Consider the following 19,088-nt stretch of genomic DNA (forward strand, 5'->3'; position numbering starts at 1 on the left):
TCTATAAGGCTCCTAAGAATATCTCGTTAGTGGGCTTGCTGGTGTTCCAAGGGTTGTAGCCGGAACGTATCCTTGAGTTGTGGCTCAGGATAGGGGTTAAGCACGTGGCATTCTATGGGTTGTGGCCCGTAATGACTTTCCTTGAGTTGTGGGCTCGGGATAGCGGATGAACACGAGGGACCTTGAGTTGTGGCTCGGGTTGGCGTGTGTGCCGGTGTGAGTGTGCTGGTTGTGGCTAGTACGGATGGGTCCATATGGATGGCCCTCCTCAGTGGTTGTTGACGAGTTTGGTAGTCCTGGGACGTTACGGACTATGTTCGTATTTGGGAACTCCACCTGGCGTTACGGTGTGTGATCCGTAGCATGGTTTCCGCACGTGCTCTATCGGTTGTGGCCGATAGGTGTGGCAGCAAGGCACCTGGAGATACTCAATAGAAGATAGAGAACACTGCTCGCATGGTTGTGGCCATGAGAAGAACTCGAACGGGGTTTCCTGATGTACTTATTATGCATGGTGGTGGCCATGTGGAGGGAAGGTAACGTGACTTCCATTAGGTGCATCGGGGTACATGGTGGTGGCCATGTGAGGGAATTAGAGCAAGATTCTGTGGGAAAGGAAATGATACTTGATATGGTTGTGGCCATGCATTATAAAGAAAGAATTTGTGTTGTTGTTATGTATTTGTACTGGTTAAACATGTATATGTATATTTGATATATATTTTTGTATGTTTGAACTGTTAGCTCACCCTATCTGCTTGTGTTTGGCAATGATCGTGTACGCGGTACACGTGAGCAGGTGATGATGCAGGTGGAGCTGGTGAGGCTTAGCTGCGGAGAGGGGATGTTGATGGGAATTTTTTTATGCTCATGTTTTTATCACTCTATTTAAATATATGATGTAAAGGCTCATGGCCTACTGGACTAAACTAACTATTTTGTATTTATGGACTCGTTGGGAATTTAATGAACTTTTACATTTCCCGTGTTCTGGGAAACGAGACATTATTATTACCTGAGATTTTAAATAAATGATGCTGATGTATTATTTCTATTTTATTTTATTAAATCCGTAATATCCAGACGGGATGTTACAGAGTGGAGGTAGTCATTCAAATAGTAATGATAGGGAACAAACAGGAGATTTAGGGAGGATTCCGATGGAGACAATAGTCGAAGTTAGGGAAGATCCGCCAGAAGAGTTAGTGGAGAGCAATTGGCCTGTGAAGGCGGGATACGAATGGGTCGCGACAGATGTGCGAACACAATACTCCATATTCCGGTGGTGAGGACTGCTAAAGTCATGGCTAAATTGTACACCTATTTTTGAGAAGGGCGCTCGAAGGAACATTGTGATGCCGGAGAGGGTTAGTGCTATCGAATATGTCTGCCATGACCAAGAGGGGGCTTTAGAGGAGTTCTTTTACATGTATATGTGTCATTTTTCACAGCTGCATATCAGGTTGCCTTTTGATGAGTTTACTATGGGGTTATTGCGGTTCCTGAACGTCGCTCCCACTCAACTGCATCCAAACAGCTGGGGGTATTTGTAGGCGTTTCGGGTGTTATGTATGGCGTTGTATTTGCAACCTTCTCCGAGGGCGTTTCTCTACTTCTTTGATACAAGGCCGAGAAGTCCAACTACATGGTTATCGCTTGTCAGTCGACCTAGAATAAATAGATTGGATGCTTTTACCCAATCTTTCAAACATTTTAAAGATGGGTTCTTTAAAGTGGTGGTGAAGTAAGTTGGACGTTCACATTTTTACACCAACGATGGGAGTACTAAGTTTCCTTTCTATTGGACCGGTAATCCTTGAAAGTATAAGGGAATGGAGAGGGAGGAGTTGTCGGTGGCAGACAAGGAGGTGGTTGACGCAGTGATGCTCTTTAGCGATAAAATGCCCATTAAGGGTTTAGTTAGGGTTTATAATTTGGTTCATCCGATTATTGATATTGAAGGTATATTTTTGTATTTCTGAGTATTGTATTGTGTTTGAGTTGACTAATGGATGTGCGTTCTTGTTTGCAGGTCATATGGCGCAGATGGGAAAAAAGAATCTAACGCTTTTTCAGACATTGTAGAAAGACAAAGCGGCCAGAGCCAAAGCTGTTGGGAACATAGAGGTTCCTAATTTGCAAGAGTCGTTGGTGGATGTACATGTGCACGGTGGGACGAAGAGAAAGGCCGTGTTGCCGGCTAGGCCTGACAAAGGCAAAGACATGAAGAAAGTGTGAGTCGCTCTATTAGGGCCGGGGTCGTCTAGTGGCGCAAAAGGACCGGAGGCTGGCCTGATCGAGCTGCTGAAGATGGTTGTGCAACGAGATATCGAAATCAATGTGCCGGAGACGTTGATCAACTCAATTGATAACATGGAACCTAATCATCTGGTGAGGACTATGGTGGAATTTAGTAGCAAGGTGCTAATACTGGGGTGTCGGGTGGGGTCTTTGTATCAAAGAGAGTTGAAGGAAGGAAATCGGGCAAAACTTGAGGAGTTGCAAGGGTAGGTGGATAAGCACGCCGAGGAGAAAGAAGCTCTGGAAAAGGAAAATGAGGAATGGCAAAAGGAAAGGAAAAGACTAGCAACTTGGAGAGTGCGCTGCCTAAACTCGGAAGAGAAGTTGAAGGGCCGAATTGCAGATCTGGAGGCCGATTATGATGAGTTGAAGGAGTAACATGACGGCTTGGAGGTGGAGCTAGAAGATTTGAAGAGTTGTGTTATCCAAGAGCATATAAACGGATTCCAGAAGGGGTTGCGACAAACGACCTTCTTTTACAAGGATGTTGATGTTGCTGATGTTAGATTTGATGTAAATAAGGATGTGGTTGATGGTATGTTTGTGATGAGGTGGAGTCTAGTCTCGAGGAAGATGCGGGAAAGATGGCGGAGGCGGAGAAAGTAGATGCAAATCCTGATGATGTTGTGGATGCGAAAGATGCCGAATAGGGGGCAGCTCAGGATTGATGTTTAAATACTTTGATTTGATTTTGATTCTAAGTCTGTATTAATCCGTACATTTTCTATTTTTTCATTAATCTGTACATTATCTACTTTACCGTTAATGTGATGGTTGTTCTTGGTATGTTTGTTGTTGTGTGATGCCGATAGGATGTGTTATAGGAGCGTGTGGAATGATGTTACCGTGAATGTGTTTTGACGTAGGCCGTAATTGGTTATAGTCCGTTTTAAATTGGGAAGTAGTTTAAGGTTTTGGAGTGCGATTGTTGTAACAATTGTAAGTTAAGGGTATTCGACCTATGCCGATTACTTATGATAAGGGTGGGGAACTTCAACGATTTCAAATTAAGTTAAGAGTGTTCGACCCATGCCACTTACTTGTCGTACGAGTGGGGAACTTAAACAATTTTAAATTAAGTTAAGGGTGTTCGACCCAGGTTGCTTACTTGTGGTAAGGGTGGGGAAATTAAACGATTTGAAATTAAGTTAAAGGTGTTCGACCCAGGCCGCTTACTTGTGGTAAGGGTGGGGAACTTAAACGATTTGAAATTAAGTTAAAGGTGTTCGACCCAGGCCGCTTACTTGTGGTAAGGGTGGGGAACTTAAACGATTTGAATTTAAGTTAAGGGTGGTCGACTCAGGCCGCTTACTTGTGGTAAGGGTGGGGAATTTAAACGATTTGAAATTAAGTTAAGGGTGTTCGACCTAGGCCGCTTACTTGTGGTAAGGGTGGGGAACTTAAACGATTTAAAATTAAGTTAAAGGTGTTTGACCCAGGCTGCTTACTTGTGGTAAGGGTGGAGAACTTAAACGATTTGAATTTAAGTTAAAGGTGGTCGACCCAGGCCACTTACTTGTGGTAAGGGTGGGGAACTTAAACGATTTGAAATTAAGTTAAAGGTGTTCGACCCAGGCCACTTACTTGTGGAAAGGGTGCGAAACTTAAACGATTTGAAATTAAGTTAAGGGTGTTCGACCCAGGCCGCTTACTTGTGGTAATGGTGGGGAACTTAATAACAATGTAAAGGATGGAAGAAGAGATGAGCACGTAATCAAGAACCCTTTGCTTTATTCATAATTTTTGGGGTGCCTCGTTAAAAACTCCCTGGCAAAAAGTCTCCTTAGGGAAAAATGCCAGGTGAGGAAAAAGACTACACCCAGGGTTACAAGTATTCGGTACAGTAAGTATTCTAGCTGAAGTAGAATTTGAGATGGGACATGTTCCATGTGTTTGGTATTTCTTCGCCTGTTAGTTGTTCAAGTTTGTAAGCGCCACCCCCGGCATCCTCGCGTATTCGATACGGACCGTCCTAGTTGGCAGAGAATTTGCCATCCTTCTTTCTCGCGCTGCTGGCCATTCTCTAAAGTAGGTCTCCTCTGGCGAATGATCGCTGGCATAAATTTGCGTTATATTTTCTGGTCGCTCTCTATTTAGCTAGTAAGTTGCGTATTTAGGCTTTCTCTCTTAATTCAGATAGGAGGTTGAAGTGGGTGTACATGTTTTGATGGTTTTGATCCGGGTCGTATAGTTCTCGACGCAAAGATGGTTCGCCAATTTCTACCGGTATCATAGCCTCTGCGCCGTATACTAGGCTGAAAGGAGATTTGTTTGTTGCTGACTGGGGGGGTACACCTATAGGCCCACAATACTTCCACTAACTCTTCTGGCCATCGTCCTTTGGCGCTATCCAACCGTTTGCGCAACTAGTATGACTTTGTTGGCTGCTTCGGCCTGCCCATTGGTCTGCGGATGTTCGATAAAGCTGGTTACATGTTTAATGTCGAGGTCGGTGTAGAACTTAGCGAGTTCTTTGTCTATGAATTGCCGACCATTGTCAGTTATGATCGTGTGTGGGACGCCATATCGACATATGATATCTTTCCAGACGAACTGCTGAACTTGTTGGGCTGTAATGGTGGCTAGTGGTTTGGCTTCTATCCACTTGGGGAAGTAGTCGATGGCTACTATGAGGAATTTTACTTGGCCTTTGCCTGGGGAAAAAGGGCCGAGGATGTCCATTCCCCATTTTGCGAAGGGCCATGGGGAGAGTATGGAGTGAAGTTGTTCTTGCTTTTGGTGGATGAGGTTGCCATGCTTTTGGCAAGGTATGCACTTTTTGACAAAGGTGTGACAATCTGCCTCCATGGTTGGCCAAAAGTAACCAGCGCAGAGGATTCTGGTGGTCATGGTTCGTGTGCCGGAATGATATCCGCATATGCCTTCGTGTAATTCTTTTACTATGTACTGGACTTGTTCGGCTGTGACACATTTGAGGAGTGGTTGGTCGTATCCCCGCTTGTATAAGTCATCTCCTATCATTGTATACCTGGCGGCTTTAGCTAGCCAACTCTTGTTAGCATCAGGTGGGGGGTTACTGATTCAGAGGTATTGGATGTAGGGAGTTGTCCAATTGCCGGCTTGGTTTTGGGTTAGGTTAAGGCAAGTGTTTGTTGTGGATGGTGCGGATAATGTTTCTTGTAAGAGGGATCTGTGCCGGCTCTTTAGCTTAGTTCTGGCTAGTTTAGATAATAAGTCGACCCTGACATTTTCAGTTTTGGGGATGTGTTGGATGCATACTCGTTCAAAATCAGATTGAATGACGTTCCGGACTAGGTGATAATATTGCAAGAGGGTAGGGTCTTTGATCTGGAGTTCGTCATTTAGATGGCCCACTGTGAGTTTAAAATCAGTTTTGCACGTAAGTGTTTTGACGCTAACTCGCGGGCAAGGGATAACCCGACAAGGATGGCTTCGTATTCGGCTTGATTGTTGGATGTCCTGAAGGCGAAATGGAGAGATTTTTCAATGAGGATGTCGTTGGGGCCCTCTAGGACAATATCGATACCTGCCCCCTTCGGGTTCGAAGAACCATCAACGTAAAGTGTCCACTGGTCTTCTTCGGGAGTGTGTTGCAGGTCATTGACGAAGTCGAGGAGGTATTGAGCTTTGATGGGGCCGTGGGGTTCATAGCAGATGTTGAACTCGGATAGTTCTACGGCCCAAGACGACATGCGACCGACAAGGTCTGACTTTTAGAGTATCTTTTGGATGGGGTAATCGGTTTTGACGATGATGTTGTGGTTTTGGAAATAGGGGCGTAGGCGTCGCGCTGTGTGTACTAGGGATATGGCCAATTTCTCCACCATTTGGTATCTGGTTTCTAGATCCTGCAAGGTTCGACTGACGAAGTATATAGGGTGCTGAGTGCCATCGACATCCTGAACTAGTGCGGCGCTTACGGTGTGATCTATGGCGGTGATGTAGACAAGGAGGGGTTGATGAGTGTTCGACTTATGGAGGATGGGTGGTGAAGTTAGAGTGTTTTTGAGGTTTTGAAAAACTTGCTCACATTAGTCGTTCCAAGAGAACCTCACAGATTTCTTGAGTAGTTGAATGATGGGCTGGGTTTGCTCGGCTAGTTTGGGTAGGAAGAGGGATATGGCGGTTAGACGGCCGATGAGGTGTTGTACCTCTTTAACAGTGTTGGGACTTCGCATCTCAATGATGGCATTGCATTTTTCAGGGTTAGCTTCTATGCCGCGTTGTGTCAGCATGAAGCAAGGGAATTTACCACGATCGGCACCGAAGACGCAATTTTCGGGGTTGAGGCGGAGGTTGTACTGCCGTAACGCGGAAAACACTATGGATAAGTCTTGAGCGTGTTGGTGATGACTCGGGGATTTGACAACCATGTTGTCGACGTATACTTCGACACATTTGCCTATTATATGGTTGAAAACTTTATCCATCAATCGTTGGTAAGTTGCTCTTGTGTTTTTGAGACCGAACGACATAACTTTATAAAAGTAGTTGGCATCGTCTGTGATAAAAGTGGTCTTGTTCATATCAGTTGTGGCCATTGGGATCTGATTGTATCCGAAATATGCATATAGGAAACTGAGGACCTTGTTGTCGGCGGCACCGTCAACTAGCCGGTCAATATTGGGCAAGGGGTAGGCGTCCCTTGGGCAGGCCTTATTGAGATCTGTGTAATCAACACACATTCACCATTTACCGTTAGCTTTTTTGTCTAGAACCACATTGGAGAGCCAGGTGGTGTAGTGGGCTTCTTCGATGAAACCTGTGTTAAGTAACTTGTCGGCTTCGATCTTGGCTGCTAGTCGACGTTCTTCACCAAGCTTTCGTTTCTTCAGAGAGACATATCTGGCTTCTTTATAAATGGAAAGTTTGTGGACTGCGACTTGAGGGTCAACGTCGGGTAAGTCAGCGGCGGACCAAGCAAAGAGGTCGGTGTTGCTGATGAGGGTAGGTGTGAGTATTTCACGCCGTTCGTGTTGAAGACCGGTGGCCATTTTAAGGGTGCGTCCATTAGGGAGTTCCAGGGGTAAAGTTTCATCAACAGGCTCGAGGCGTGCATCGCGACCTACCCTAGGGTGCAAATCATCGCCAGATAAGGCTGTTAGAGCCAAATGGACGTTCAATGTTGTGTGTTTGAAGGATGGGTAGTTGTGTGTTTGAAGGATGGGTAGTTGTGGTCGTAGACTGGTCATGTAACATTGTCGCGTGAGCCATTGGTCGCCGTGGATGGTAAGGATGTCTCCAGATGGGGAGGGAAATTTCATGGCCAGATGAGGTGTAGATACGATTACGCCGAGAATGTTAAGGGATAGGCGACCGAGAAGTACATTGTATGATGTAGGCGCGTCTACGACAAGGAAACGAATAGGGATTGTTTTGGTTTGAGTGCCATCACGAAAGATGGTATGGAGGTCGATGTAGTCGCAAGTGGAGACCTTCTCCCCAGAGAAGCCATATATAGGTTCACCGTAGGGAACCATGGCAGTGGTTGGGAGCTGTAGTTTCTGGTATGTCGTCCAGTAGAGGATGTCGACTGAATTGCCTTGGTCGATAAGAACTTTCTTGACTGCGTAGTTCTCCAATTCAACCGTGATGACCATTGGGTCATCCTGCTGGTGATCAACACCATGGAAGTCATCGTCTATGAAGGTGATGAGAGGCATGCAATGTCTGTGGTAGGAGTGGGTTATGTGGTTGATGGACTGAAGGTCGCGAAGATGTTTCTTTTTAGCTGAGGAGGTGGATCCTCCATTAGCAAAGCCGCCAGAGATGGTGTTAATAGTGTCGCGTAGTGGGGGATCGGTCGGGGAAACATCAGTGCGGACAGGTTGGGGGCCACGACTGGTGGGATGGTTAGGACGTCTATCGTGATGGGAATCGTGGGGAGGATGTCGGTGGTCGGAACGTGGAGGGTCGGGGTTGTCGTCTCTACGGATGAAGCAGCGGAAATGGCCAACACGAACCAATTCTTCAATCTTATCCTAGAGTGCGTTGCATTCATCTGTGGTATGGCCATTGTTACGGTGATAGCAGCCGTATTTGGTCATGTCGACGTTGGGAGGATTGAACGGTTTGCGAGGTGGTGAGATGAGGTTGGCTTGAAGAGCTTCATCAAGAAGGCGGGATCTAAGAACACTTGGGGGTGCGTATCTGGTGAAGCGAGGTTGGCGAGGTTCCCTGAGTCTAGGATCAGGTCGTGAAGGTGGTTTAGGGGGCGGTGGCCGCGGAGGGTGTGTAGTCGTTGCATAATTTTGTGTGGAGAGTTTGCATCTCTTCCATAAGGATGTAGTATGCGACGCAGAGCTTCAGTTCATGTATAGAGGCAGGTGGGTGTAGGTAGACGTTGTTGGTGAAGGGGTCGAGTTTGAGAGTGAGTGCCATACACTGAAGTATCATCTCTTGGTTAAGGTGTGGTGTTCGGAGGGCGGCCTTGCTGAAGCGGTCGATGAAGGTTCGCAGCGTCTCGTCTTGTTCTTGTCTGACGCCGAGAAGAGAAATGGTTGTGGTTTGATGTGGGCGGCTGCCAGCAAAGTGAATAGTGAACATGTGGGAGAGGGTGTCGAAGCAGTCGATGGAGTATGGGGGTAGGGTGGTAAACCATTCGAGGGAGGGGCCTTTAAGGGTGGTTAGAAAGGCTTTGCAGAAAACGGCATCGTGAGAAGTGTAGAGGGCGACATGTGTTATGTATACTTTAAGGTGCTTGTCTAGATCGATTTCGCCTGTGTAACGGTCCAATGTGAAAGGTTCCCACTAGGCAGGGAGAGGGGTGTTGGCGATGAAATCAGTAAAAGGGTGACGGTGCGTGGGTTGTTGTGATGGTAGCGGGTGAGATGGAAAGGGATGGTGGATGAGGGTAGGAAAGGTGGAGGTATAGTTGTGAGGTGGGATGTGGGCAGTGGGGAGGGTGGCAGCGGGGGTACGTGCTGCAGGGTGTCCTGGGAGGGTGGGATGGAAGTGTGTATGATGGGTTAAGATGATGTTAGTCTGTTGAGTGGTGGTGAAGGTGTGCGAGGTAGGATTGTACTCACTTTCTTCCTCACTAGGCTGGAAAGCTGGGGACTTTGTGGCTTCGAATGTTTCCTTGGCTTTTCCCTTTTGGGTGGGGTCAGCCTCAATCTTCCTCCTTAGATGAGAGTTTTCCTATCTGAGTGCCTTCATTTCATCAACACTGAGTTTCTTCAAATCAGCTAGCTCTTGTTGCATTTTGGCTTGGCCTTCCAGGATAGCGGCCAAGTCCGGGGTGGTACCAACAGGTGCTACATGACCTGCTTCAGTTTGCTTGTTAACTCCTGCTCTACTGTAGGTAGACACCATCTTCGAGTAAATGCTGGTTGATCCGTGAAGTATTACTTCGTTCCCCACAGTGGGCACCAATTGTGCCTGTGGAGAACAAATAAGAGATGTCAGACACAAGTGTTACCTTACCTCAATCTGCAATCTCTTCAGTAGGCTTCCTTCCAGTTGGCCTATGAGGGGTTACCTATGGAGAAGGCTCCGACGCTCAAGTCAGCTAAGAATTCTCAGAAAGTCAAATCTCGTGATTAAGGGATTAATGAATGCGTACCTTTAATTCGTAGGGTCCATGCGTATTTATAGATTATTAATTATGTCTGGCCACGTCATGGGCTGGGCTTTTGATTGGGCTGCAGCTGGGCCTGGGCCAAGCCCAGGTCCCACAGTTTGGTTATTGAAGGCCCTAGGATCCTGGTTGGTAGTGTTTTAGGTTTATCAAGTTCTCGTTCAATTTGCTTAAGTTAGCGGCTTAGGCCGCTTACTATTGATTGTTCGACATACATTATTATAGTTTGCGTCCTTAAGGGGCTATGTAGGCGGATCTCATGGTTGTAGTCAGGTTAGGCCGCCTAGGTGTAGTACAACTATCAAACCTCATTTATAACCACACTTTCCCAAAAACGTGGGAAAATTAAAACCATGAAATAGTATACTTTGCTAAAATTCGAGGTTAACATTTACTACAACTCACAAAATAACTCAAATATAAACTGTTTGAAAACATGAAATATCCAATTATTAAAAGTCTTCAAAGTCCCCATAATGTCCCACTCTCTCAACTCAAGTATCTCCTGGCTCAACTGTCAAATCATTTGCTCCCGGATAACTAATTATCTAATCATCGCCACACACAAGTAGATAGGGTGAGCTATGCATATATATATATATATATATATATATATATATATATATATATATATATATATATAAAATATGACACACATCCCAAAGAAAAATAAATCTTGCATAAAAATTGCATTATTACAAATTATCCATCCCTGATCTCATAGTCCTTCATGAGTCATATGCATGAATCTATGTCTTGAAACTTTACTGTGCTCCCACGAAACTAACCTTTTCGTGGTTCAACTCTATGTAGCAAACATCCAAGCCTTCCCGCTCGGACCCTGGCATGCACGCAATCACCATACTATAGACTCCTTGCCCAATAGTAGCTAACAGGAACATACTGTTCCTTGCCCATCATGCATCTGACGCATGTAATCACCATACTATGGACTCTTCGCCCATTACTAGCCGACGGGAACTTAACCAGTTCCATGCCCATCATGCGTCCCTCCACCAAGCACATCCCATACCCTTATTGGACTTAGTCCTTCAAGCCCAAACACAAATGTATGTGAACTTAATCCTTCAAGTTCATAGATCACCACAACAATAAAAGAAATCACAGCAGCGGATTCGCCTGGCACAGCCCAAACACCACTAGACAAAACTGGTTCTAGACCGCCTGACGGACATCGCCCACCGCCAGGCGCCAAGCTCTAAACAAGAGCTGCGCTGCTCTGTCATCGCTTGACGGGACACCCCCTACTGCCAGGCGCCATGCGCGTCTAGTGGCTACTGCCTCTATTTTAGGTACCTATCGCCATGCGCCATACCAGTAGCGCAATGCTACTGGTTTTTTGCATTTTCATCAGGTCTTAAGAGACCCCAAATATGCAAGGCATCTTTCACACATCAATCATAGTATTCAAGACATAACACCATAACCAAAACTCAATATGTACAAATAGCTCTTGCCCAAATCTATTATTATCAAGCATTAACATGCCTTACTTTATTCACTAATGGAATAAGTCACAAAATTGTCAATATGGTACCCACCATTTGCAACAACACAATTATACAGTTTACAGTACCCTATCCAAATTACAACTACACGCCCAAATCATGCCAATTCGAGTTTATCATGCACACATACTCTTCATCAAGTATTACCTTAAACCTGCCACATACACACCATATACTCCAAGCCTAAAAATCATATCGTTTAATATTCATATACTCATGCCACCATGATTAAAACTGTGTTGCACCTATACTTAATAACAAAGCTACCGCTGTAGTAACCCATATGTATGAAACACCTAATCCATCCATCTCACATATATAAATCTCATATTTATTACTAAAGGACATACATACTAAATCATTGTCTATCACACACCACAACACATTTTAATGACAACCCAATTAACCGCCCCATGACCAGATCACAAACCAAGTCCAATTTTCCGTAGCACTGATGGGTCACCTGGCGGCAGCCTCAATGCCGCCAGGCGGTGTGTTAAAAATCTGGGTTTTGCCAGATTTCTCCCGCATCCAGCGTGACTCGTAAACCCCACAGTTTCAATGTTCACCTTCAAAGTGGCGTAATTTCACAGGCACAACACATCCAGGATTCATAATATAACCATGTTATCATCATTCCACGCAACAGTGTACCATTCATAAACATCATCTATGTTAATCATCTACAATCCCAGCATGCACCCTAAATCCCAAATTCATATGCATGTTCATACACTGTTCCACCAATTAAGCAATTACAGATAATCACACAACATACCAATCATACACACATCATAGGAATCCTTTCTAAACGTCCCAACATCGTTGGAACACCAAAAACCCGAGAAAACTGGGCAAGCTAGCTCGTATTGCCTGGCGGACAACACCTAACTGCCAGGCGGTCCATAGAAGAGAACCCAAAAATGGGTTCTAGAGGCATGAGTCGCTTGGCGGGCCTTCAATAACGCCAGGCAGTTTCTGGAATTTTCCAGAAACGTGACAATATTCAACAAAAACACATAAATCACCCCTCATTCATCAAGTATAGCACGAAATCATATATTACACATACAACCACAAAATAGAACTCCCCTAACCTGGTTTCCTTTGCTTAAAGCTTTGAGTATCCCTTGATTCTCCTTTGCTTCACCAATAGCCTTCCTTGGCTTCTCTCAATTCAGCCTCAAAGGTCCACTCACTCTCTCAATTCCACTGATTTTCACACTTCTCTGCCTATCCAACACTAACAACTGCAGAAACCATTCATTTCTCCCTCAATTTGCTTTTTAATGGTCTTTTAATGGTGGTTTAAAGTCCTAAAATGAAAATGTCTTATTGTTGTTGTTAATTATCATTCAAGCACACTTAATTAGATTGTTTTCCAGCCCCCTTTGGCTGCTAGGTCTGCTAGGGTTTCCCTCAACCCTTCAACTTCAAGCCAAAACTAGAAAAACAAAAATAAAGATTAATTTGGGTTCTCCAAGGCTTGAACCCACAACCATGCCAATGCCAAATCAATGCTCAACTATTCATCGAATTCATATTTCATGCTAACACATATAATTCAAGGATTATATCATCCCACAACATGATCACATATATAAAAATAATAACAAATAAATAACATATAATTGGCATACATAGGACTTGTACCCAAGTCCTTTCACACAACCAAAGTACTCAAAACCATTTGAGCTAGTACTTTTCCATGTCATATAAGTTAGAATTTAATGCACTAAGGCTTCCACTATCCGCATTTATTAATTAATTATTTATTTAATTAATTAAATTTCATGGGTCTTACATGTAATAAATTGGTAAAATTATGTGGAATATGGTGTCTTGGTAAAGTGTGTGTGATGGCATGATTTTAGTTTATGAGTTCATGGTGTGAATGTTGTGTGAAATATAATTGGATCCTGCCGTTATAGTTTTATAAATTGATTTTTTATGTTCTAAATGCATGTGGGGTGACATGGTATCTTATAACCTGTCCAAAGTACCAAAAACCAGTAGCACTAACGATACTAGTATAGCGCCTAGCGGCTCACCCTGTGTCGTCAAGTGATAGCGGCCAAAACAATGGCCACTGGAATGCGTGACGCTTGGCAGAAGGAGGAGGTCCCGCCAAGCGCAAACAATCTGATAGAGGCTTTCGAAAGCGTGTGGCACTTGGCAGCGTGAGGTGCCCGCTAGGCGGTCTGGAGTGTGATTTCGCCTAGCGACGTGGGTGTTGCGCCAGGCAGGTTCATGTGTAGAGTTGGCCTGCCATGGAAGATTCTACCAACTTTGGAAGTAGGCCTTGAGGAGATCACTTGTTGAGGGGCCTTTATGAGTTGTAGCTTGTCATAGGGGTTAAACACGTGACTATTTTTGTAACATCCCTGTGGAATATTACTTAATTAAATAAATAAATAAAGAAAAATAAAATTAAAACGTCGCAATATTATTATTCCCAAACGCGGGAACATTTAAAATGTTCAAACAACGCGCCAACATTTATAAAGTGATAGTAATAAAAATGTACAACTTCCAAAATTCTTTAACATAAATGAAATCATAGTAAAATCTCCTAGCTCTAATCCCAGCTAGCCCTCACTCTGTCGTCTACGCATCCACAACATCACCTGTATCATCATCTGCTCCCGTGTAACGAATCACACGATCATTACCAATCACAAACAGAAAGGGTGAGCTGATAAAATTTGAAATAAAGTATAAATTAATAGAATATATAATTAAGACACCAATCTTATTCATTCTACTTAGTTCTTGGCCAAGACCTTACTCCCCAAGGCTTTTCAACCTTTAATCACACAAATAGTTAGCTTTGGACTCAGGAATCTGACGCTCACACGAACCTGCCCGCTCATGGTCATGCCTCTACGAACCTCCCCGCTCGTATTCCTACCATACGAACCTCCCCGCTCATAGTCCTGCTCTACGAACCTACCCGTCCGTAGTCCAACATATGTGATCCACTAGCCACGTACCTCCCAGCACGCAGCATCTCTCAAGTGTGAACACGGAACATACGAACCTACCTCGATCATATCCCCACACAAGAGTAACTGGATATGAACCTCCCCACTCATATCATCACATGTTCACCACCATCCATGAACCTACCCACTCAAGGCACAACATCTCCTGATCCAAGTATAGCATCATTGCGTAAAACCACACACACAAACAAGCCAAGAACAACAACATTCTCGCCTGGCGCAACATAAGTGTTGCCAGGCGAAATCTGCCTAGACCGCCTGACGGTTCACTCCTTGCCGCCAGGCGCCAGGTCAGTTCAACCCCTCCTGTAGAACGTCTTTCGCATGGTAGATCACACCCTTCCGCCAGGCGCTGCACGGTTCAGGGACCTCCCTGGAGGTTCTATCGCTTGGCGGGCATTCCCACTTTCGCCAAGCGCCATACCTGATTCACATCTCTACTAGTTTTGGCACCTGAACCTGACCACACTGTCTTAGGAAATGACATTACACCTTCACTCTTGACGCCAAGACTAGTACTTACTCCATATACAGTATTTCCTTGCAATCCTTTCGTTCCTTAGATTTATTACTCCATTCCTTATGGAACCTCTACCACTCGTTAGTCACTATAACTTACACAATACCTTAGTCAAGTTTAAGGTTATCTCATCCATTCTAATATTTCTCCATTCTATACTATTGATATCAATTTATCTCGTTCTACCCTTATCCTAATCATAGCATTCCCTAATGATAGCCTATTGGTACTTCCCAAACATTCAATCTATCCCTTAAGGTGAATATACTCTAGTTGAAAAGTAGCGTGCAGTCATAAATTTGACTATTTAAAGACTCTCATCAAAGCTTTTCTTACTTCAGTTACCATTAAAACCTAATCATTCCCAACTCTTATACCTAACCAATCAATGTATTATTCAGCGGCCAATCATTATCAATTGACCTTACCGAAACCCCCATATTCACAGAATGTACCAATACCATTTCGTTCTCACTGTTCCATTATGAAGATTACTAATCGTCACTAGAGTCCATTAATTTCTTGACTTTAATTCATTCCAAGTTCATCCTTAGGTCTATTATATTGTCTATAGTCCACTACACTTCCTCTTCCTATAATAATATCATCTTTTCATGCCGATTTCGTCATCACTCATCTCCCTGTCAGTTCCCCCCAAGGCTGATTAACCAATTCTCCCAAAATAACCCTGTAACGTCGCTATCGCTTGGCGGCCAATGAGATGTCGCCAGGCGGCATGCCAGATTATGGGTAAGGACCCAAGTTCTCTACACTCGCGTAAATCCATCCCTCTTCTTATGGTCCTGATGTCTCGGTCAATACAAACCAAATTTGTCAATGCAATACTTCTATAGTCAAGCCCTTCCAATTACAACTTGGAGGATCACTCATTCTACTCATTAAAAGGATTACAATTTTTCAACATGAACCCTTCATGTTCCCTATTCCATGGTTAATCACAGTCACCCCATACTAACAATAGCACAACATAAATCAATCAAACAATTGAAACAAAGACGAACTAGAATATTAGTATATCACAAATTCACCAAAGCAACAAAAACAACATTAGAATTCAGGCTCCGCCTAGCAGATTTTAACCCACTGCTAGGCAACACGTGACAGAACCCAGAATTTGGGTAAACACTTATGTGCCGCTTGGCGGCACCTTCATGCCCGCCAGGCGGTTTCTGGGCTAAAACCCAGAATTTGCAAAAACAACATAATTTAACAAGGGTTTAATGCAATTCAGTTCATCCAATTCACAGTACATTATTCACCAATCAAAACAGTTAAAAACAACTCCCTTACCTGGATTCCTTGCTCCAAATTCGGATTTGATGTCTCTAACCCAAAAGCACCCTATCCTTTGCTTTCTCTCCAACAATGGCTTCCACTTCCTATTTTCTCTACAGTCCATGCTAATGTGCCAGAACTTCTTTGCTCAAACTCTCGTACCACGATTCCAGGCCTCTCTCTCTAATTCCTCTCCCTCTCTCAAGATTAATCCTCTCTTAATTACCCTTTAACACCCTAAAACGAAAATTAAACTAGAATGTGACTTAATGGTTATTCAATACCTATTAACAGAATGCTTTTTAGCCCTCTAAGTTGCCTTTCTTGGCTGCTAGGGTTCCTCAACCCTTTCATATCCATGCCAAATGGAAATTTGGCAAAAAGAAAGTTAATTTGTTCTCAGCAAGGGTTGAACCCACAACCACTCAAACACAAAGCAATTGCACAACCAATTCAACCCATTCATATTTATGATAATTCCTATAATTTTAGGCTTTCATTATCACTACTCACATTTAAGTATATTAATAAAATAATGCACAAATTAAAATAACACACAAATAGCATACATAGGACTTGAACCCAAGTCCTCTTACATAATAAAGTACTCTCAATCACTTGAGCTAGTACTTTTCCACGTCATAGCATTTTGTATTAAATGCCTTAAAGGCTTCTATTACCCGCATTTATTAAATAATTATTTAATTTTTCTCGGGTCTTACAATTTTAGGTTGGAGCCTGATGATATTGGAATTTCGGTGTGAGAATGCCAGCGATGGCTAGTATAGATGGTTCACTTGATTGCCCTTCACAGTCAAAACCAATGAGGATGGTAGTCTTAGGATGAATACGAATTGTGGTCCGTATTGGTGAGCTCCAATCGGTGTTACAGATTGTAGTCCATAACTGGATAATTTCCACGTGTGATCTATCGGTGGTGGTCGGTTGATGGATGGGCCATGAGTTGGAGCTTGTGGCGGCAAGAGTCGTCTTAAGGATATCATTAAAGGGTGTAGAATCACGAGGCATCCAGTAGAAGATGTGAATATTCGGGTTTGAGGATTGTAGTTCTCAAAAGGGTTGTGGGTTTAAGTTTCGATTTATTGTTATATTTTATTATATTTTATTTTGAGCTCACCCTATCTGCTTGTGTTTGGCGATGATCATGTAACGTGTTACACGGGGGCAGTGTTGTTGCAGGTGAACATGTCGATGCTTAGAGCCATAAAGGGGCTAGCATGGGGGACTTTTATGGATTTTCTTGACTATTTTGTAATCATTTACTTATAATTGGTTTTAGTATTTGTAATCATTGAACACATTTAGGGATTTTATATTTTGGCGCTTATAATAGAGTTTAAATTTTCTCGCGATTTGGGAATTCTTATTATTTTATTCTATTTTAAACTAGTAATATTCGACTAGGATGTTACATTTGGTATCAAAGCCTTGATTTTAAAAAGATTTTGGGGTCTTCTTGGTCGTAAGTGGGGTAATTCTTCTCATGCACCTTTAATTGTCGGGATGCATATGCCACCGACCTTTTCTCTTACATCCACACACAACCCAGACCTTGGTACGACGCATCACAATATACTTCAAATGTCTTGGTCATATCTGGAATTGCCAATATTGGAGTCATGGTCAACCTTCTTTTCATCTCTTCAAAGCACACCTCACAACTTTGTCCATCAGAAAGGTTTATCCTTCTGGGTGAGTTGTGTCATGGGACTTACCATCTTAGAAAACCCTTCTAGGTGAGTCTGTAATCTCCTTCAAGATAGTGAATATTTATTCTTAATCGTCAACTTTTTCAGTTGACGATAGTCCACACAAAGCCTCGAGCTTCCATCCTTTTTCTTGACCAATAGCATTTGAGCTCCCCACAATAATGCACTAGGCCGAATAAACCTTTTCTCTAGAAAATCTTGTGCTTCTTCCACTCTGCTAATTTTCTCGATGCCATCCTAAATGGTGTGACAGATATTGACTTGGCTCTAGGGATTAGATTAATAGTGAAATCTATATCCTTGCTCGACGGTAATTTGGGGACTTCATTTGGGAATACATCAGCATATTCCTCAACTACTGGTATACTCTGGATCTGGTCAACTGTACTCTTCTTCTCTACTTGAACCACTATCATGAAGCAAGTAGCTCCTTTTGTCATCTCCTTTAGGGCCTCTCGGGTAAATATCAGTGCCAACCATTCAACTTCCGGGAATACCACATTGTGCCGCTCACATTCAATTACAACGTGATTGTTTGACAGCCACTCCATCCTTAGTATCACATCTAGTCCCTCAAACGACAAGCAAATGAGGTTCACCTTGAACTTGCGTCCTACCACTTCAATAAGGCATCCAACACAAACCGAATTGGTCGAGCTTTTCCACGTCATACCAATAACATTTAATGTCATAAAAGTCCCTTTCTCCCTCATCTATTAATTAATTAATTATTTAATTAATTGTTTTTCCACGGGTCTTACACCCTTTACAAGTTGTAGCTTATAATGGGGGTTAAACACGTGACCATTTTAGGGATGAGCCTGTTGGTATTGGAATTCTGGGTGTGACTGTACTAGTGGTGGCTAGTATAGATGGTTCACTTGGTTGCCCTTCACGGTCGAAGTCGGTGAGGATGGTAGTCTTTTGATGAATATGGATTGTGGTCCGTATTGGGGAGCTCCACTCGGTGTTACGAATTGTAGTCTGTAACTGGATAATTCCCACATGTGATCTATTGGTGGTGACCAGTAGATGGTGGGGCTATGTGTTGGAGTTTGTGGCGGCAATAGTCGTCTTAAGCTTATCATCAAAGGTTGTAGAATTAAGTGGCGTACACTGGAAGATGTTAATGTTTGGGTTTGAGGA

At 43.5% G+C, this 19,088-nt stretch overlaps 1 protein-coding gene across 1 annotated transcript; it reads right to left on the minus strand.

The window, feature by feature from the left end:
* Positions 1-18,130: 18,130 nt before the first annotated feature.
* On the minus strand, positions 18,131-18,613 carry LOC114188297. The gene has a single exon (XM_028076898.1). The coding sequence runs from the start codon at positions 18,611-18,613 to the stop codon at positions 18,131-18,133; it is 483 nt and encodes a 160-aa protein (XP_027932699.1).
* Positions 18,614-19,088: the final 475 nt, after the last annotated feature.

The sequence above is a fragment of the Vigna unguiculata genome, chromosome 6 (genome assembly GCF_004118075.2).
Source record: "Vigna unguiculata cultivar IT97K-499-35 chromosome 6, ASM411807v1, whole genome shotgun sequence".
Classification (NCBI taxonomy): Eukaryota; Viridiplantae; Streptophyta; class Magnoliopsida; order Fabales; family Fabaceae; genus Vigna; species Vigna unguiculata.